Here is a 22,062-nt window from a genome sequence, read left to right as displayed (position 1 = left end):
AATTGGTGAGATCGGCCATTGCAAAAGAGGAGGTTGAGACAACTGGCACCACAGGATTAGTTTATTGCAGTGGGGGTTCGGTCCTAGGAGGTGGCTTGAGACCGGCCCTCTGTCTCGTCCTGCTAAGTAGGTGGTTTTCGTGAGATACCAAGGCCTGGTTATCACTGGATATTCTGCTCCCAGTGCCAGCTGTAGAACTCCTTTGTCTCCAATCTCGGCATGTCCCACGCTAAACTCCCCAGTTCTCAGGTACACATGGCAGGAGGGGAAGCAAAATGGTTGGGTGGGTTGCTGAGACATCTCTTTAGTCCATCAACAAATCTTGTTTAACTCTTAAATGCCTCAAGACAGACAACAGATATCCTGAGTGCCTGAGTACATCACTTATCTCTTGGATTGTTTGAGACAAGCACTATACATCCTGAATGCCACACTGGATCTGAAACTCACTTATTCTTTTGGTTGTGGTTAAGTCTTAGGGATGTTTCTTTAAACAGCAAATGTGCTCATAGTGTTTAGTGATAACTAGTAGAAGCTGATGAAAGATTTATGCCTTTTTCTGTGAAATTTTACATTTGTTGTTTTCTAATTTACTTAATTTCATTTTATAAGCTTTAAAAGCATTATTTGAATGTGAGCAGAGCCTGTGGCTGCTAATGGTTTCTGTTCATCTCATATTTTAACTACATTTCTATTTATTTGTTTAATTTCATATTAGAGAGTTCTAGGAATTCACTACATATTTCAATTGTATCACATAGGAGAACAGACTGGTATTTTCTCTGCAATTAGACCTAAGTAGATACTGTGTCTAAATAAGTTACCGCTATATCATTCAGTGATCTGAGGTAGCCAACAGAATAATTTTAAGAATTTGCATGTCATATATAGTATCATATCATAGACCTTAAAGGTCATCTAGTTGCTCAGAGCCCCATCCAACCTGGCCTTGAATACTTCATGGAGAGGGCAACCACAACTGCCCTGGAAAACCTGTTCCAGTATCTCACCACCCTCACAGTGAAGAATTTCATCCTAATGTCTGACCTAATTCTCCCCTACTCCAGTTTAAAGCCATTACACCTTGTCCTCTCACTACACAGCCTTGTAAAAAGCCCCTCCCCAGCTTTCCTGTAGCCCCTTCAGGCACTGGAAGGCTGCTATGAGGTCTCCCTGAAGCCTTCTCTTCTCCAGGCTGAATAGCCCCAACTCTCTCAGCCTGTCTTCATAGCAGAGGTGCTCCAGGCCTCTGATCATCTTCATAGCCTCCCTCTGGACTTTCTCCAGAAACTCCATGTCCTTCTTATGTTGGGGGCTCCAGAACTGGACACAGCACTCCAGGTGGGGTCTTACCAGAGCACAGTAGAAGGGGAGAATCACGTCCCTTGACCTGCTGGCCACTCTTCTTAATCTAAAAACTAAATGTAGGATAAGATATAATGAAGAAAGATGTTGATGAGAGTGGGAAAAAAACAATGGAGTGAAGGAGATGCCAGAACATATGCTTTTAGTTGATGTGCTCCTCTTAAGGAAATAATGTGTCTCTTGGTGTCTACCCCTTATGTAAAGGAGTAAAGGTGTATGAGAAGGACTGTTACTTTTTTTTCCCTTTGCAGAACAGTTAATGTAAAGATGTTTTGTACTATATTGTTTCGGGTTTGGGTTTTGGGTTTGTTTGTTTGTGTGGTTAGCAGACCTTAGATGTAATATTTAACAAGAACCTATTTGTGAAATGTTTTTTTTACTATTTAAATAATACATACCCTGAAACATACTGATGCCTCATATGTTGTTGATAAGCTCATAGTTTAAAGTTAAAGAGAGAGCAAAAAAGTAGAATAGACTTTCTTTTGAGTGTGATAACCCATTATTTTGGTCTTACGTAAAACATACATAGAATTTACTTCCCTAGGCAAAGATGGTAGGACTTCCTCTTGCTGTTGTAAGAAACTGAAAAGTTATTTCTAACTTGGCAGACTGCCAGTTTGGCAGAAATTTTGGTGATACTTTCATCTATAATTCCTTCAAAAGAATTTTAATTTAAAGATATTCAGACCATTTTGAGAGAGAGACTCCTCAGTTTGGGTGTCCTGTTTTCCTTTGTGCAAAATATTTCAGTTTTATTATAATGTGGAGAAGAAAAATGCTTGAAACCTTGCTAATATTTAAAGGATTGGAATTTGATATTTTCTAAATGTTTACCCAAAACCTAAGGAGGTTTCTGTACTATATTACACTAAAAGCTTGGAAAAATCACAGAATCACAGAATCATCCTGGTTGGAAAAAACCTTGAAGATCATCAAGTCCAACCATAACCTAAATCCACCAACCAAAACCTAATCTACCTGTTCAGTGCTTAAATCATGTTGCTAAGCACTATATCTACATTTCTTTTAAGTGCTTCCAGGGATGGTGACTCCACCACCTCCCTGGGCAGCCTGTTGCCCTGTCCAACCACTCTTTTGGTAAATAAATTCTTTCTAATATCCAGTCTAACCCTCCCCTGGTGCAGCTTCAGGCCATTTCCTCTGGTCCTGTCATTATTCATGTGGGAGAAGAGGCCAACTCCCACCTCCCTACAAACTCCTTTCAGGTAGTTGTAGAGAGCAGTGAGGTCTCCCCTCAGCCTCCTCCAAACTAAACAATCCCAGTTTCCTCAGCCTCTCCTCATAGGGCTTATTCTCCAGACCTTTCACCAGCTTGGTAACTCTCCTCTGGACACGCTTCAGTAACTTGACATCCTTCTTGTAGTGAGGGGCCCAGAACTGCACACAGAACTCGAGGTGCAGCCTCACCAAGGCCAAGTACAGGGCTATGATCACTTCTCTGCTCTGGCTGGCCACGCTATTCCCGATGCAGGCCAGGATGCTCTGGGCCTTCTTGGCCACCTGGTCAATGATCTTGTGTATTTCAGTTTGGCTACCTGGAGCTACATCCTTCTATTTACCTCTTTTTGAGTTCTTCCATAAAAATGAAATAATAGCAGCCTACACACTTGGCAAATAAATAATTTAGCAGCAGTTGAGTATCATAGCAGGGATCAGAAACGAAGTACAGTAATTGTGGTTTGTAAATTCAGAGCCAGGTCATGCAGGGAGAAGAAAACAGGATATAGAATATCTGAGTTAGCAGTATCCATCCTGTGCACTGAAGAAGGCCAGGCTCCCAGTAAAGAAGCTGAATGTGATCAAATAGTTAAAGGTTGTTTTAAGTGCATGGACAGGATGAGCTAAGCTTGGATATGTAATTTTTCTCTGACCTGTGTCTTGATTATGTAAAGAAATGAAAACATTTTGGTTTTCTGTTGTATATTTATTCATAAATCTGTTTTGGCTTTGTAAACAGATGTGTTCCAATAGCTAATTTCAAAACTAACAATTCTGTAATTAAAGCAGCAAGTACAGCCTATGATAATTCTTCATCCTCAGGGAAATGGTCAAGTTGAAGGGAAAATGCTCAATTAGTGCTGATATTTATGTGTTCTAATTCAGCCATTCCCACACTTTGTGTCGATTGCTGTGCTCCACTATTGTAATTACGAAATAATGAAGCCATTGTTCAAATTTCTTCTCCAGATCAGGGGGACATTCCAGAGCAGTGTGAAAGTGATGCCTTGCATCCATCTGGGGACTTCGTCAATGGAAACCATGTCACAGCCACTGTGCCAGCAACAGCCATTTCGCCTCAGGACTTAAGTGAGTTCTCAGCTCAGAAACACAAGTGAATACCCTTTTAAAATGGCATATGTATAAAACAAAAATCAAATATTTACCATTCTGTAGGTACGTATGCTGGCATGATTGAAGAATTTTTCAGAAGTGTTAATTATGTAGTAAAGAAGAAGGAATGTTTTCTTTTGCTTTACTGTATGAGGATGACTTTTTCACCCGGGTTTTGGTTACATTTGGTTTTAATTTAAACACGTTTGTCACTTGTCCCACCTCCCTGTCCAGCTTCTAGAGAGATATTTTTGGCTTTTTCTTTCCTCTTTAGGATGATGATTAAGTATTATTTCTGTTCTTGATAGAAATGAGACTTGAGAGGCTTTGTTTTGTTTTTAAAGTATTTTATGTACTGCTTGTCTGGATTTTTTTTCATTTTTCTTAACTCTGCAAACTGTATTACCACAATGCTCTTTTAAATCTTTGGGTAGATGAGGATGATTTGAGTGCAGCATATGCCAGTTTTCTAATTGTTCTAGATGGAAGCATTACAATTATTTTTATTTAGAGAAGAGCTCTGTAGCTTCTAACAATTCCCAGTGTTTAGTTTGGGCATCTAATTACTATCTGAAAGCTGTTCTACTTACACAGCTTTTCAAATATACTGGTCACATCAAGCACTGTGTCCTGCAATAATTGTCAAAGGTTTTTTTTACGTAACTTGCTTTATAAAGAATTGTATCCAACCATAGTGCAAAGAGGGAAAGAATATAGCAACATGAACTTTAGCATGAGAAAGATTTAATGAGAAAGTCTGTGTTAGGAATGAGAAGTGCATGGAGAGATTTGTCAACTCTCTGCCCCCTACTTTGGCTCTACTGTTTAATTATTAATGAGTCATGTATCAGACTAAAAATGTATAGAGATAGGAAGAAGTATTACCAGATACCCAAGAACTTTGGTATATGTATGATCAATATCTCCAGTTGTTTTTAATTTACTATTAATGTTACACAGGAACCTGATACTGATTTTACATCATTGTAGTACATTCCTGAACTACATAAATCAATTCACACACATTTGAAATACTTTTTCACAGCCGTGCTGGATCGAAGACAGTTTGAAGAACAGAAGAGAGAGGTTGAGAAAAACTCAGAAGAGGAAAGGAAAGCAAGAGAAGAAAGGAGAGAGAGAGAACAAGAGGAAGCTTTGGAAAGAGAGCAAAAAGAAGTGGAAAAGCTTAACAAAGAGGTGGTGGTTTTGTACCTTAATTTCTGGCAGTAATGCAGTAGTGCCATGTATTTTAGGATTGCTGTGTGTGTTACGTGGTTAAAATAATTTTATTCTTGAAGTCAAAGTAGTAGAAGCTAAATTTGTTTATGTATTTGTGTGATTAACTGAAGTGTCTTGATAGAATTTCTTCCTCATGCCAAGTAATGTTTTCCCTGGAAACAGACATCTTTTCATCCATGCTTCATGTAACTGGAAACTACAGTTCTATGGTCGGAACTCAGAAGGCAGCTCCTTGAACAAGCTGTATGTTTGCTGTCTTTCTGGTCTGGACTGCTGTTGGTGGGACAACACTAGAACGTGTTAATGCCCATCTGTTCATTAGCTGGTATCAGGGCATCCAGGGTACTTTCTTGGATGTAGAACTTACAAGGAGACCCTAGGGAGTTTGCTTAAATCCCTTTGAGCTGATGTAGCATGTGTTGAAGTATTGTTCTGAACTTCTAGGACCTGCACAGAATTTGGATTTTTGCTCCCTCCTGTTTTGTCTTCCTCTTCCCACCCTTAAACCTTAATTACTTTGATTAAGTCTAGTGCTGCTGATGAGACATGCTTATGATACCCTTCACACCAGCAAACTGGGCCCCTGGGGCTTTCAAGAAACTTGCATATCTGTTAGTTCATCTTTGTCAGTTCACACGTAGATGGCAGACACAGAAGCGTCTGGCCTCACAACACCTCAGCCATCCAGACAGAATTAGGGTCTCTTGAATGTCACTTCTTGAGTTTAAGTGATAACAATTAATCTTGAACTGCATATAGTAAGTTCAATGTTGTTTAGACTGGCATGTTTTACCAAGATTAATGTGAAATCCTGCATGTAGTGCAGGTATTTAACTATAAAAGGATTTTTCTTGAGCTGATGAGCCTTTAATTTGGATTTTTTTTGTCTTAAAGAGGATCCAAGACTCGATGAAAATAGATGAAGAAAAAGAAGATATGAAGGGGCCAAAACCTGAAAACAGTAATTCTGGTGCTGGAGATAATGTAAGGGTTTCTACTCCAAATCCATTAGAAAAATACATGAGAATAATCCAGCAGAGAAGAGAGCAAGAACTGGCAACCAAGGTGATTAGTCTCAAAACCGAGTCCCAAAAATATTATTGGTTGAATTTGTGTGTTGCTAAATGTGATTAGAATGAAAACAATATCCTTATTATTTCATTTTTTTCTTCATTCAGAAGCTTTATGCAACAACCTGCAGAGATAAGTGTTTGGATCTGTTTTGCAGAAATGTGTTGATACAAAAGAACACTTTATTCTAGAAGGGTTTTGGTTCCTGTATCCTCTGGGAGGGGTGTTTGGTTGGTTTTTAGGTACTAGGATGGTATTTAAATGTAAATGTCCTCAATTTTTAGTTTAAACTGTATTTAAATACAGTTTGTATCTACGTGGATCAGTTTGTGTTTCACTGACACAACTGATGGAATTAATTCTGGCAAAACGGAAAATTTGACTTTGAAGTATGGACATGGGGGAACATGACTTTGATGGAAGAATGCAGTTTGCTTTTGGTCAGACTTTATCCTAACTGGATTTTCCAAAGCACTGCTACTCTAGATGCAATTCAGCATTGGCAGAAATACGGTGGCTCCTTCAGCAGACTTATTTTTAGTTAGGTGCCTTAAAATACAGATACTGTTATTAAAGTCAATTAAACATGGACTTAAGAACCAGTTATAGTGTCTTTTCCTCTTGGCTGCCAGGATTCAAAGAAAGAAGAAACAGAAGAGTCACTTACAGAGGGACTTGTATCTAGTGAAAAGGATGACAGGTAAGGCTCATGTTTCTATTAATCACTTATCTGACCCCATATTAATAAATACTTATGGTATGAATTATGGTCAAGTTACCTGCCTCCTTAAAAAGCCAAAAAAACTAGTAATCAAAAGAAAATGTGTTGGAAAAATGGAAGATCTTTCCAATTCTTAGACAGGTTAGTTATGCACTATATGGCATTTGGAGCAGGGAACTACAGTCAATTATCTGTTTCAGTAGCTCTGGCAGTTAAAACTATTTATCTGCTGCTGAGCAGCATCAGTTCCTTCACAGTGAGCTGAAGTTTGAGGGATTCTTCTTGGGGAATGACCCTGGGAAGGTTTGTCTGAGCTGCACGTTGCTGGTCATCTGCTACTGGCATTGAATTAGCCTTGATCTGTCAGTAGCATCATGGATTTCTAAAAAGCCAGTTCACAAACTTCCTGCAGAGGTTTTGGCTGTCTGCACCTGGACACCGAGGCACCAGAGCTCGGGCATTTCTGCTGGTTCTCTCTAGACACCCATCAATATGGATACATAGTTTTTAAAAAGTCGCTTGAGAGAGGAAAGAAAAAGACAAGCCCAACCCTACGTCTGTCAAATTTCTCCATTTATTTGCAGATGTAGAATTGAAAATATATATCAGCAAAAAAATATCGAATGGTTAAAAAATTTAAATGCTCCCCCCAACTGTAGAAATGTTTCACTACTAGCTATGTCTTAACAGTGCTGCTTTACATACCGGACCCTATGCTGGTGCTCCTCAATTGTATCTGTGTAGGGTTCTTGTCCCTGGGGAAGTGCCACAGAAGCAGTAGATAGACAGTACTGCTGTGACAGATGAGATGATTTTCTGTTCATGACAGCCCAAAGCCTCACCCTTAAAGGATTGCTTATTGCCTTCAGCTCACTGAAACAGCAAGAGAATTGCAGCACAAGCAATCTCTTAACTGTCTTTTTTTCAAACAAGTATTTAAGATAAGTAACTATTTTGGACTCACTTTCCTTCCCTCCCTCCTATCCTTAATACAGCACTGCAAACATTTCTCATGGAGACATTGATGAAGACTTCTGGTGAACAACAGCTACTGATTTTTTAAATTAATTTTTTTTTAACAATACAAATGTTTATAAAGCAGCTTTCTGCCTACAAAATGTTGTAATAACTGTTAGGCACCAAGATTGCAGGTTGTATAATTATAAATTAATAAAGCTGATTTTGAACTGTCTCATTGCTTCAGTCATTGAATTCAAACAGTGAGCCCTGATGTGTTACTAATCCAGAAGGAGGCCCTTGAGTGGGGTGAGAGAGAGGACAAAGCAGTGCAAAGAAATGTTCAGGCAGAGATTGGCTTTGGCACTGACTTCATATAAACTTTGTCAGCTTTTCAAGTTGTGCTTTCCCCCCCCCCCCTCCCCTCCAACACCCGACCCACTGCCCAAACCCTTCCCCTCCAACTGCTACAAACCGTAGCTCAAAGTAACAGTGTACAGGTAACACAAAAGTCAGTCATCCTGTCACATTCTTAAAGGTGTCCCATGGAGACCCTTGGCTTGCACAGCTTGAGAGCAGCATGTGACAGAGCCAAGCTGATGTGCCCCTTCAACTGCTATGGTGGGGGTGGGGGAGCAACATCTGTTACAATCAGCCTTACCTCGTGTATCACCTTGTTGCTATTTACCAGCCCAGAACGGAGAGATTCAGATAAAAATGCTATTTAACTCATCTTTATTTAAGCTTTGTATTTTGTAGGTAGATTATAGGCAAGATCATTAAACTTTATTTACAGTATAAAATACAGTCATATTTTATCAAGGAAGTAATTTGGGGTGGCAGCATATATTACAACTTGCACTGCATTTGAGGCTGCTCATCTTGTCCTAACTACCAGAACATGAAGCCAAGTTTGACAGGATTCAGGGGCAAAAACTGAAGCTCTGGATTGAATTCGCTGGATGTTGAAACATAAGGTACCAAAACCACGACAGAAGTAAACTCTGCTTTTAGAAATGAAGATAAAATGGGATTTGGTGGCTGGTCTAATTTGACAGGCTGCTTAATCTGGTGTTGCAGCAAAATTTCAGAGCGACTCTTCCTGTTGGAGGTCAGGAATGGGATGGGTAGTGCTTGTTGCATTATGCTGGCCTGGAACAACTACCAACTACTTCATGCTAGGAACACTGGCTGACTTACCATGCTGAAGTGCACACCTACAGGGCATCCCTGCCCAGGACACCAGCAAAGGGACAGACACTATCCAACAAAATGTGTTTCACTTCAGAAAGAGACATAAAGCCTAGAAATGCACTAGGACGGAGAAGCTGTAGGTCTGGTTTCAAATAAGCATACACAAGTGTTGTCTATTATCTACAAATATTTATTTTAACACTTGGATGTAACTACAGGAAGCCCTTGGCACTGATAGAAAATATTGATTCACTGTTAGGTTACAAAAATTTATACATAGCAAAATTTAATGCTCTTTACATAAAAATATTAGACTACTTAAACAAAACTTCAAAAACTCCCAGTAATAGCTACACTGAATTAGAAAAAGAATTAGGCTTTAAGACACTGCCTCCATTATTACCTTTATGCAAACACTGGGCTAGAACATCACCTGCATTGCTGTAGAAATGTCTCCTTCATGCAACAGGTAAGAACATACACTAGGCTATTTTGTCATATTTGCTCTACATTGATCAACTTTGCCCCTTTTTTAAAACTGTCAAATTAGACTTCAATATTTAACAAAAAAAAAAAAAAATATTTGAAGTTAACACCCCCCCAAATGCCTCTTCTTTTAATACTGACTTGAAGAAATTTGTGCTTCCTTTGATTTATATTCAGCAAACAGTCAAAACTATCAAATCACACGTCAGCTTAACATGGGCATGACTTTAATATTTAAATTTTTTCAATGATTGATGTCTTTTATCCCCCTCCCCCCCCACATTTATATATATATATATCATATAGAACAAACACCAAATATACCATCACTAATACTCAAGATATCACTGAATGCTTCTGAAAAAAAACAGTAATTAGAAGGCAAACTTCTATGGGAAATGACTGTAAAATGGCACCAGTTTATTTGTTGTTGTTGTTGTTTGTTTTTTCTGAACACCACGTCTTCCTAATGTGCTAATTAATTTGTAAAAAGGAAAACACATAAGCACTGACTATAAATTTGCTAAGCACCAAGATAGAGAAAGGTGGACATCCTGTATTCTGTTTTATGGCTGTAATCTTTATTGTTTGTGTAAAACTCTGCAAACTTCCTCATCCGCTCATTTGGAATGGTCAGATCAGTGTCATTTTAACAAGGTAACACTTTTCACTTACTTAAAATGTAGGATAATGGTCTCCTGCCACTATATAAATGCTAAGACATTTATAGAAAATAAATATTAAGGCAAAGCTGACATTTATTTTCAAAGAAGGGGATCATTATCCAGATCCGGGGATCTACATTCCATTGAATAGTTAATAAAAAGATTAAAACCTGGGGGACATCTGCTCAACACTCAGGTAAGCACAGGAGCGTGACTGCTTCGTCATGAAAAACGTCTGGCACCAAAGCAGAGGGCGGTTCCTGTGGCCCGCGGGAAAAAGAAGGGCCAAAGCCAGCCCTGCTGCAAGTCAGGAACTGCTGCTGTCACCTAAGCACCAGCTGTGGGAAATCCTGGCCGGCCACACTGGCCATTTGGTTTAGAAGCAGACACTGCATCACACCCCCCACAGGTGCCTCTGCCTAAAGGCAGTAAAGAGAGGGCTCTGCCTGCTGGCTTGGGGCGCCTGCCACGGCTTTTGCACAGCACGTCAAATGCTGAACAGCAAAGGTCTTGAGGAAGAGTAATTTGGTCACTTGTTGTGAAGTGTTGCCTTTTAAAATGCCTGGAATAAAACCTCCATTCTCTGTATGAAAGGATGGAAGATTACCCAAGGGAAGGTCTCCCTACGAATGTGTTCCAGGAGCTGGAATGTGAAGCTTTTGCACTTCTCTCTAATTTTGTTTGGTAGACACACATCTGTACTGCGGAGCAGCTATTTGTTGATTTGTCAGAGCTACAGAATTCTTCTGCTGAATTACTGTGGCAAACATTTATGTGTAAGAATTGAGTTGCTCTTTTGACCGAGACTGGATATCCTGCAGCTCCTGCTCTTCTTTTGCTTTGATATCTTGGTAGGCCTGCATTTTGCTTGCATCCTTTAAGTAGGCCCAGTTAGAAGACAGTATCATGAGGAAGTGGATCTGGAAGAGAAGGGTGAGCATGATGGCTAGTGAGCATGTCAAGAGGCAAAGCAAGCTGCTAGTTAGATTAATAGACGCTCTTTAAAATAACAACCAAAAAATAGTTATTCTACGTTAATAAGCATTCTGTTATTAAAAAAAGCACAGAGGCTATTTCCAAAGATCTCTAGAATTTGGCATGCTAATAATTATTTCAGTTGGTTATTCACAATTTAGAGAAAGTTAGTGTAACAGCAATAAAATGAGCTACAGACTTGTACGGATCAATTAAAATGCAGAATGGGGGGAAGCAGGAAAAAAGTTTTGTATGTGGCAATACATGTAATCCGTAAACTATGAGGTGCTCAGAAGAATTGCTTCCTAAAGTTGTGGTGTTTATGCATATCCACGCCCAGATCCTGGTAATTCTTTTTCCCCAACAAGCAGATGAGAATTCCACCCTCCCCCTGGAAAAAGCCTGAAACTGTAAACAATTTTATTTATGTGAACAAGGCTACATTAACATAGTGAAAAATTAAACAACAAAACATGAGTCCAAAACTAAGCAAAAGCATGCAACCTCTGGGTTAAGAAGTCTTAATCGTATATTTTTATAACTACATTTTTAACTTCCATTGTCGAACCTCAGGTGAAGAGTTTTATATCATTATATAGCAACCAGTTCTTTTCATTATTACTATTATTATTATTATTCTTGTATGGAATTTTTCTAGTTTGTGCATTCATCTCTTCCCAACTTTTCACCATACTTCATGCAAAAAATCTACATCTGAAAACACTGATTCACTTCTTTTTTTTTTTTTTTAATCCCAACAGTGTAAAAAGGCCTCTATGATCTATGCATGGTTTTGCTTCCCGTGCAGTCATACTTACAGTTCTGAGATCTGGCTACTGAGAAATCAGTTACTAAAGTGCAAGCCATACAAGAACAGAAGCTATTTATATGCTGTTTCTTACTAGTTCAGGGTCCAAAAGAAAGAATGTGATTGTTTTACGCAGAGCTAAATCAAGGATCTATCTCCTCCAAAAGAGACCGGCACTACTTTACTGTTCTTCTTCTTTGTATGATAGATATTTTTGTATGCTCAAGGGGGTGGTATTTGGTGTTGGAGACGAAGAATAAATTAGTAATTCTGACCCTGAACTCTTCCAGTATTTGTTTCAGAGATGACTGTTCGAAAACAAGTGGAGACTTGAAATGGAAACATCCCTTCTTCAGAAGGATGCTTTGTAAACACCCCTACAGTAACTGAGTCCTCTCAACATGAAAAAATAGCCAGATCTCATCCACATCACAGTTCATATACAAGAAGTCATTTTATTAATCTGATAAGCTAAGTGATGCTTACTGAAGCTATTTACAATTACTGTAACAAAATTCAGAAAGCTAGACTTTTAGCCTAGGGTGTCAGTGGTATTTCAAGCTACGCAATGCAGCTCTTTACTGGGCTTATACAATTTAGAATTTAGTGCAGCAATCTTCCCGACTCTTAAACTTCAAAACAGCATAGTTATATGTAGTAGCCATCATGTAGATCAGCTGGTGGAAGAGAACAAAATACAGGAGAGTAAGATACAGCAAGGTGACAGCTCAAGCCCATGTGGGCAACTGTCGATACTTTTACAACAGACGTTATTTTGAGCTTCTTCCAGGGTGAAGATGCAAGATAAATAACTTGCCGTTATAACCTACACACAGACCTAAGGCTGTTTCGTCGAGAAATGACGACTATTACACCTGGATTTGGCTGACATGAGGTTAGAAGCTGGCAGCTAGAGGATGCGTTAGGACATACGAAGCAAGTCACCGTGTCAACGCCCCTTTTCCCAACTGCAACCTGAAACTGGCATGGCAGGGTTGGACTAGTCAGACTGCCTGGGTCCAGACAAAAAGCCCAAGAAGTTACAAGAAACTGATCAAATAAACTACCAAAAAGAAAGAAATAGTGGATGTAAAAAACAGGAAGAGCAGGCAGGAGGAGGGATGTCAAAGGACATGCAAAGAATTTTATCCTAAGGTTGGACGAAGTGGGTTAAGATGACTTCTTAAAGCAAAAGTTCAGGACCTGCTGATCTGCAATGTCCAAACCATAGCAGCAAATAATGGAGATTACAGCTTGCCCTCCTTAATGTCTAAGATCACTATTCTTAAGATACACAAAATTCAATCTTAAAGGATCTTAAGCCTGAAAAAAAATCTTACACAATAAAAGAACAACAAAAAAAAATGCTACCCACCAATGCTATGACAGTGGCACCAGCTCCAGCACAAGCCACAATGAACAGGTGGTAAGACATGTAGAACTAGAGAAAAAAACACATGTAAACACATTGAAGTAATTGAAGATAGTGCAAAAACAAGTCAACTCTTCTGGAGAGTAAGGATATTAGAAAAGTCTCTGTAGCAAGGTATTCAAAGCTTTAGAAAATAAAATCATTCTGAAATAATTTTAATTTTCTGGATGAGCTAACATAATTTCAGTGTTGTGTTGAAATCTATCTCCTTATACTGTTAGTATTAGTTTTCTCCAAAACATTTCATCAAGTTATTTATTACACTGTGCCCAAGTGACTTGGAGGCAAAAGCTGCACACAGGTTATGTTGCTGTACCTCATTCGTGTTGCAGATGTTCTCTAAAATCGGGCCACAGGCTTTGCCAGGTACAGCAGTCCAAGGGATAATACCTGAAATACCACAGCAAAAGAAAACACTAATTTTAGCAATCAAGACACGTTTTCTGTTTCTCCCTCATCTTTTCCACCCACTTGCCAGTTGTGTTCCCATTCTGGGCATCCGTGCACTGACCGTTACAGCTTAAAGTTGGCAGGAGGAATTAAAACAACTCACCCGGGTTGTGCTTTCTCCCTATACTGAGGCTGGCTGCCAAGGCCTGTTCTCAGATGTGGTTTTCCCATATGGCAGCCAAATGGTTGGTTGGGTTTTTGCACCTCAGGTCCAGTCACATACTGCCTACTCCCCCACTCAGCACCGAAAGGGATAATCTGCATCTCAGAAGTACTTGGCACTATTCAGGATAGCACTTTCTAGATTAAGTTCTACTTGAACAAGTAACTACTGTAGAAGAATGTGAATATGGAGCTAGAGGCAAGAATGACAGAAGGATTTTTTTTTTTCTTTTTTTTCTGTTTTGGCTCCTGTAGGTAAAAAAGCATTAAGTGAAATGCTTCTACAAGAAAATTCAGTCTGCTGTACCTCATGTGCTCCCAATTACTTTTCTGTCACAACTGAAAATCTGAAAAGTCAACAGGATCGAGAAGGTTTAAAATAGCCTAAACTTTCAGGCCCATAACAGATGTCAACCTTAAGCAAAAGCCATTTGAAACAGGCGAAAACCAGTTTGTCTCCTCCATATAACTAGCATTTCAAACTCAGCTGTTTTGAATTAGCAGCTCTGTAAGGAGCAGGTAATTGAAATTTGCTCAGGAGGGTATGGCTTTCCAAAAGATTTTATAGGATTTACTTTAAAGCCAGCTTCTTCTCTGCAACTGCAATATCCACTTGAAGCCTTTTAGCTACTACTTCCATCCAAAAACACACGGACAGTTCAGTGACACAAGCTGCCTGTTAAGGACCTGCTCTCTCTCATCACTCATGGCAACCCAAATGACTTCACTGATCAGAGGAACAGCACAGCCCCATATGGAGCTTGTACAGCTGTGGAACAACCAGGAGAGGAAGAAAGGTGAGAGAGGACACCTTCTCCCTGCACTCCTAGGCTTTCCTGCTAAAGAAGACGACTTCCCAGCCTCGTGCTGTCAGTTGCTAAAATTTAACTGTCAGATGCAAAAATGTAACTGATTTGGGACTTTCTTGCTTTTAAAATTAGTCTATCTTATCTTCTCCTACTGGACTTACAGGTCAGATAGAAAAGCAAACCCAAGCTTTCTTACTATTTCAACTCTGAATCTGTTTTCTCTACTTTTAATGGCTCAGTCCAAAGAAAGAAACATTCCTAGAAAACGCTAGCTAAAACGAGGCCAAAAGAAATGGTGACAAAAGCTCTTCTGCACAAGGGAAACCAAAAAGATCAACGTCAGGAAAAATTCACCTTAAGGAATGAACTAACCAAAAAGCCCGACTCCTCTGCTCCTGCACCCCCCTCGGATTTCTGTGTGTCATCAGAAAACAGTATTAATTCACTAACAGTTAAGGCAGGCTCCTGACTGCAGGTTCTTGCTCTTCCAAGTTACAGTAATTGTTAGAGCAAAGTTTGGGTGTTCATATTTAATTGTAAAAACAGCTTTTTGAATGGAAAGAATACATGCATCCAGGTTCAAAAACCAGAATCTGGTTAACAGTATTCTCAGCACTGTTTCTAAGCAGTTTATTTTGAGGCTGATCTATTTTTAAACCTAGTATTATAGTATTGGAAACTGCTACAAAATAATTTTAGATAAATGACTTGCCAGTTCATCTGAATTGATTGCATCTGGAAAGAGTTGAGTGTAATCTGAATTAATTAGAAAAGTAACAGCACATTCAGAGATACAAGATGCTTTTGCATTTGGTTCATTTCATAAGGCTGAGGTAAAAGTACTGAAGACAGACCAAGGAGAAAGGATAAGGCATTTAATCGGGATTAAAATAAGTACCGTATTGCCTGATATCCACGCAGATCTGGTCCCCTGGAACTGTCACATTTATCTGAAGAGATTTGATGACTTCGCAAGTTGACCATATGTTATAGAACATAAAGACAGGCACAGCAGAGAAGCCAAAGACCCCAAGCCAGGCCACTCCAAGTACATACGTGAGGAAAACAAACTGGGCAGAAAAACACAAGCACTTAACGTTTAGTCATTGAAAAGAGTACTTGAATTTTCCTTAAAAATGCTTCAAAATATTCTTTAAGCATGCTTACAGAAATCAAGTATAAAACCATTTTATCTCCAAGCATAAATAAAGTCACTATTCTTGTTGCTTACAAATACTTTGGTAGTTTAAGTGCTACTGAGAAAGTAATTCTGACACTTCCTTTTTCATCAGCCTGCATGAGTAAACAGCTTGCCCTCCTGAGACTGAGAATCCTCAGCTAAGCAGGGATGCTGGTTGTAGACTAAAATCCATAAAACTCCAATAAAAAATCAATTTAAAAGTTATTTTTAGTTAACTGTAACATACCAGCATTTCTTTGCAACTTAAAAATCAAAATAGAGTGACTCAATGTTCACAGAGCTTTCCTGTACTCCCTGATTTACTGAAATTAATTTTGAGTGTAACATTTGAGAATACTTATTTTTGAAAACATACCACAACAATTACAGCAAATCAGAAGCTTCAACTGATCTAATACACACTGCCAAGAAGAAAATTAGTTACTTCACCTTAGACATTAATGGATTTTCCATTGAAATTTGCTGGTTTGCATTTGCTCTTTAAAAAAAACCAAAACCAAAACCAAAACCATGCATTTTACATGTATTACATGCATTTTCTTTGGTAAGATTTTAAGGTCACACATTGCTTTGGAAACATTTAGCTTCTCCTTCCCACTGGACCTCTTCCCTTCTCCCTCTTCTTTGAGTTTTATAGTGAAGCACTAGCTCTGGCATCAGTTCCTAGCTTCTTCCTCCTGATGGGACTGGGATTAGGATCCTACTTGGAAAGTGGGGCAATACCGTTACATCTTGTGTGTCTGTTTTTCACCTTTATTTAACTGTAGGTGAACTGGAAAGGCTTTACTCCTAGTAAAGCACTGATGCTGTCCTTTCTCACTTGAAACGTCTGTGTCAGAGAAGAACAGCTCAGATGGGAAAGGCTCCAAGGGAGAAGGTTGTCTCAGCCTGATCCAGAACTGATGGGCGCAACCAGTGCTGCTGTGGTAGATGTTTGCATCCCCATAGGTTTTTGTCCAGATACCCTGAAACCACACTGTGAATGTTATGGCAAAGGTTGAACAACTGGTTAGAGGTTTTCCAGTCAACGAAGGTGGTGTGTCTGGAGAGGTGGAAGTGCTTGCATAAGTAAGGCCCACCAAAAAACTCAACTAGACTTTAATTTGTACTCAACTGAACTGGAACACCTTATTTTGTATGAGATAGTGCCATACACCAGATCCGTATGTTTTATGTGAGAATTGGGATTTCTCTCTTTGGATTTTGGTGAGGACCAAGTGGACCAGTTCAAAGGATTTCCATAGATGCACTATATGTAAAATGTGGTTTTGTACACTTTATTGCGTGGAAGTGTGCATGAGAGGAAGTACTCAAAGCCTTTAACTCCCAAAATAGCCAGGACAGAACACAGTCTCACATTTAATGTGATAACTGTGGGAAATGGCTATTCTGCAGTACCACAGGCAACACAAATAATTTAGGAAAGCTGGAAGTCTGTCTTCTGTAATAACTTTATGCAAGATGGAAGTGACTGCCTTTCAGGATCTTGGCGGGTAATGTAAGGGAGGAAGAAGAAGAGAAGCTCTTGGTCAAAGAAGCAAAAAACCCCCACTATGTATCCAAAAGCTTGTTGTCCATACCCAGCTGCAGCCATTCATCTGTTAAAATAATTGTATCACCTCACAGACCTTACTCTAATCCAGGTGCTTTCAGGAGCTCTATCACTACACAGCAGCATACAGGAAGTTTTACACCATGACTTACAAGAGCTCCAAGCCCTTACTCAGCTGCTAAATTCTCTCCTTCATCATGTGGACAAATATAGGCTAACATGAAAACACGATTTTCTGTGTGTTTCCATTTGCCACACTGGTATTTGTATAAGCAGCTGACAATCGTGTCTGCAACCACTCAACTGCACAAGCACTTGTCTGCACTAATGAGATGCAGGTATGTGTATGTTTCTATTGTATTTTGGATCTTTGGAAAACATTGCTTTAGATCTAATCTGCTCCTCAGTGAAGATCATACTTGCTAGAAAAAGAGGAAGCAAATAGTTGCTTAACTAGAAAATGACAGGAGGTCTTATTTTTATTAGCTCCTGAAAAATTCAGTCAGTATCCAACAGCACAGTGGAAAATTGTTAAGCCCCTTGAAAATAAACATATATCTCCTTCGTATTTAAAAAGCGGAAAGTACCTACTTTTTAAGTACAGGATATAGATCGCATATTAAAATGCAACAATCACATCAAAAGCCTCTTCTCTTTTCACCCACACTTTCCCGTGGGCGATCTGTCATACTGCTTAGCTTCCTCCATAAATACGAGCTTTGAATTCAGATTTGCAGAAATAGCTTTGAAATCCTGTCTCAGAAACATAGTTATGTCTCTGTTCTAGCAGAGTGCGCCCTAGGGGGCAACGTGGGTGAGAATCTGAAGTTTTATTTTTAGTTAAACTTTGTTTAATTTTTTTTTTTCAAATAGAGAAGTATACTGAAGGGAAGATGCCTTGTAACTTCAAGGCTTTATGTGTTTCAGCTTTGTGAAAAAGACTGATTATTATATCTTTATGCCATCTGCAAAAGCAAGACAGCAATACTTGATTCAAGTGCAAAGATGTTGGGAAGCTTCATTCATTACTGTCTGAAGGATCCAAGCATCCTCAAGCAGAACGGACTACGGAAGTCAGAGGGATTACAGTTTGTTATTTAAATAACTCTGCAAACCACAGACATTTTACAATCTGCCTTTAAGCACTGCTATCGTGCTACATGTTTGAAAGCACAAATTTCGTCTTGCATTGAGTGTTTTAAAGTTGGTAGTGTCCATCAACTTGAGACCAGTGGGTTAGCTTCATGGTAAGGGAGGCCACAGGAGCACCCTGACAGTCCACCTGCAGAATTTGGGTTTGACCAAGCATCCCTGAAGTTCAAAGAAGGTCCAGCAACAGGGATTGGCTCTGACCACTCATAAGGATTTAAACAAAGAAGGCAGCAGGACACAATCATTCAAATGCAAACAAGTCAGACAAAGTCCAACAAGTTTCAGCAAGCAAAGATGCCTGTTCCCATTTCTTATGCTACTCACCATTCCACTGATGCAGCGGCCACAGGCTGTTGTTTTGAACTCTCCATGCAGCTCCTTCACAGCACTTGTTGTATAAAAACCTTCTGCCAAAAGGATTATTCCGTATAAGAAGAAAAACGATGCAATGCCATAAATTACGTACTGCATTAGCTGTATTCTAAAAGGGAAATAATAATTAAAAAATCATTAGATTTCAGGCCTTTAAAAACAGTTATTCCACCCAAATGGTAATAGGTATTAGAGAACTCCTCTTCTAGAAACAGAGTTCAAGGCTCCTTAATGCATTTTTACCAACCAGGCTGCAGGAGAGCACGAGTACAACTGTCCTGCTTCTACAGCTAAGCAATACTTGATGTGCATTCATCTTGAATCTGCCCCAGCACCCCTTGTTTGTGTTGCAGTTCTTACACAAGCCACCAGCTCCAAGCTGCAATTTCAAGCCTCCACTATCTGAAGCCAATTGTTTTGGAGGACCAGAATGCCAAATCTTCCACACAACACTTCCTCTGGTCTCCAAAAATCGTACTTTGTTATTAGTACAACTTCTCTATAACTTACGCCTTCTTAAAAGTAAGTTGATTATTTTGGATTAAGATATTCACAGAACAGAGAGGTTTATTTATACATTTACGTTGCCAGTTTTCTAAGGAAAAACATATTTTTCCTGAGCTTTCTTTTCAACCCTTACCACTCTCCACTAAGTAGCACTAGCAGAGATCTCCAAGGATCATCTGCATGTTTTAGCTTAATTTAAAAAATTGTTGACTACCATTTACCCATACCACATCCCTTGTATCAAATTAGGATATTGCTCATTTAGATTATATGTGGGAAGTGTTACATTTATTTTCTAACCTGATTAAAAATAACAGGATAAATCTGTTGCACCTGTGCTGTGAAACATAAAAAAATTAAGTCATGGTTTGAGAGAGAACAGAAGAATTCCTTTCATGGTCATTAATAAGAAGAACTTGATACATGTTTCCAGAAATTAGTAATATGAAACCTGGTTAAAAATCCACTCCACAGAGGGTGCCTTACATTATTTGTCCCTTTCTAGCAAGTCTTCTCCCTTGCCTTAATAGACCTTCACAGAGCCTAAGACCTCAGCTGCTTCAGTAGGAATTACACATTTCCCCAGCTGTTGACACTGACTTGACAAGAAACATTGCCAACAATTCTTCAAAATTTAAAATTTGCTGCTTGTTACAGCTACCTTTGCAATTTCTTCTATTTTGCTCAAAGAGTGACAGTACAAGCACAAGGACATTCTGTTACTCGGTCACTGAAGAACAGCCGCTTAGTTGCTTGCTAAGTTAGTTGGGTAACTGCAGGGTCCCTGCAGCTGATGCACTGGAGCTGAGGACAAGATGCTCCACCACACCATAGGGCTGGGAGGTGCTGGAAGAGGGGACACATGAGACCCCAGTGGGGTGCAGTCCCAGAGCCACGTGGTAGGTCTGGATACAGAAGGTCCTGCAAGGGACTGGTGCTGTGGGACCAATGCCAGTGCTTCCAGGAGATGGGAAGGGGTCAGCTGAGAAAGTCTCATGCTGAGTGCAAGCAAACTGGCCCACAAACATGTGCCACATGAGTCCCCTTTTCACAGACTGCACGGCCTGCACAGGGCCCTCTGCCCAGAGCCCTTGGGCTGCTTTCAGTTGCTGTTATTCACGCTGCTCCCCTGCCCTGGGACAGAGATATCTCCAAGGGTCAGCCACGCGCTCTGCGTGTGGCTGCTGCTGGCCTGTGGCAAGAAATGGGCAGGAAGCTGAGCCCAGGCCCAGGCAGCACCCCAGAACTGGTGTGCAGACATAGTGAACACAACTCGAGCAGAACTCCTCACTGCTGCTGGACAAAAGCCTCTACAAAGCCTGGAGGTCTAGTTGGAGGGGCCGCTTAAGGCCCCATGTGTTCTGGAGGGTCCATGTAAGGCCCAGTGTTCAGACCACTGGCTCAGAGCCTGGGACCCACATATGCCTCAGTGTTATGAGAAATGAGAAGCTTGTGGCAGAGGGGATAAGCACAAGCCCTGACATAAGCCTCCAGCTCCTCCTCTGGTGTCACAGAGAAGCCTCAGGAACACAAACGATTTGAATATTGAACTGGTCATTATTTCCAAATGCTACAGTTGCAGAGACAAACATTTATGTTCTTTCCAGTCTTTTCTCTCTCTTTTTCCTCATTTGTACAATACCAGTCCACCTTCTTCTGAGGAGGGATGGATAGAACAAGGCTTCCATGATATTTCTGTAATCATTCCAAACTTTGTGTCACCAGCAAACACTAAACCTACCTTTGTTCTGTCACTAAAGGCCCTGGTGAAAAGCTTTTCTTCCTTTCTTATAGACCCCCTTAAAGTACTGAAGAGCCACAATATGGTGTCCTCAGAGCCTTTTCTTCTCCAGGTTGAACAGCCCCAGCTCTCTCAGCCTGTCTTCACAGAAGAGGTGCTCAAGCTCTCTGATCATTTTGTGGCCATCCTCTGGAGTCAGACTTGCTCCAGCAGGTCCACGTCCTTCCTGTGTTGGACGCTCCAGAACTGGACACAGTAGTTGAAGTGAAGACTCATGGGAGTGGAGCAGAAGGAGAGAATCACCTCCCTTGACCTGCTGGCCCCGCTTCTATGATGCAGTACAAGATAAAGTTGGCTTTCTGGGCTGCAAGTGCACATTGCCAGCTCATGTCCAGCTTTTCATCCACCAGTATCCTCAAGGCCTTCTCAGGGCTGCTCTCAATTCCTCTACCCCCATCGCGAATTGATACCAAGGGTTGCCCAAACCCATGTGAGGTGGTCTTGTCGAAACTCCTGATGTTTGCAGGGGCCCTATACTCAAGGCTATCCAGATTCCTCTGGATGGCATCCCTTTCCTCATGCATAACAACTGCACTGCTCAGCTTGGTGTCAGCTGTACATCTGCTGAGGGTGTACTCAATGCCACTGCCTACAGCACTGATGAGGATATTATATAGTATTGGTCCCAAAAAAACAGGTGAAGTAGGATACACACTCCGATTTCTTTGTGCATCAACACCAAAAAAACACTGAGCGCTGCTGGACAAACAAGCCGCCTAATACTCGCAGATGGAGACTGGGCTTTGAGAATCCATCGCTACTCATTTAGCCTGAGGTTGTTGTAAGGA

The 22,062-nt window shown here is 40.2% G+C and overlaps 2 protein-coding genes across 18 annotated transcripts in view; one reads left to right on the top strand and one right to left on the bottom strand.

The window, feature by feature from the left end:
- Positions 1-7,943, top strand: part of OFD1 (OFD1 centriole and centriolar satellite protein) — a 33,348-nt gene extending 25,405 nt beyond the window's left edge. For all 7 annotated transcript variants that reach the window (XM_051630803.1, XM_051630797.1, XM_051630830.1 and 4 more), the window contains 5 exons: positions 3,577-3,696; positions 4,766-4,917; positions 5,854-6,024; positions 6,663-6,730; positions 7,747-7,943. In XM_051630803.1, the coding sequence (XP_051486763.1) occupies positions 3,577-3,696; positions 4,766-4,917; positions 5,854-6,024; positions 6,663-6,730; positions 7,747-7,792 (557 nt within the window). In that variant the 3' untranslated portion in view covers positions 7,793-7,943. The remainder of the gene's footprint in view (positions 1-3,576; positions 3,697-4,765; positions 4,918-5,853; positions 6,025-6,662; positions 6,731-7,746) is intronic.
- Positions 7,944-8,426: 483 nt separating this feature from the next.
- GPM6B (glycoprotein M6B) overlaps positions 8,427-22,062 on the bottom strand; it is a 110,009-nt gene continuing 96,373 nt past the window's right edge. For 8 of the 11 annotated variants that reach the window (XM_051630964.1, XM_051630932.1, XM_051630933.1 and 5 more), the window contains 5 exons: positions 18,919-19,075; positions 15,588-15,759; positions 13,585-13,658; positions 13,212-13,277; positions 8,427-10,973 (listed from right to left, as the gene is read on the bottom strand). In XM_051630964.1, coding sequence (XP_051486924.1) covers positions 10,824-10,973; positions 13,212-13,277; positions 13,585-13,658; positions 15,588-15,759; positions 18,919-19,075 — 619 coding nt within the window. In that variant the 3' untranslated portion in view covers positions 8,427-10,823. Of the gene's footprint in view, positions 12,514-13,211; positions 13,278-13,584; positions 13,659-15,587; positions 15,760-18,918; positions 19,076-22,062 lie in introns of all 11 variants that reach the window. The other 3 variants (XM_051630983.1, XM_051630955.1, XM_051630915.1) reach the window with 1 other exon arrangement.

Source organism: Apus apus, chromosome 1 (assembly GCF_020740795.1).
Source record: "Apus apus isolate bApuApu2 chromosome 1, bApuApu2.pri.cur, whole genome shotgun sequence".
NCBI lineage: Eukaryota > Metazoa > Chordata > Aves > Apodiformes > Apodidae > Apus > Apus apus.
The sequence above is the reverse complement of the archived record's forward strand: the minus strand, read 5'-3'. Positions and strand labels throughout refer to the sequence as shown.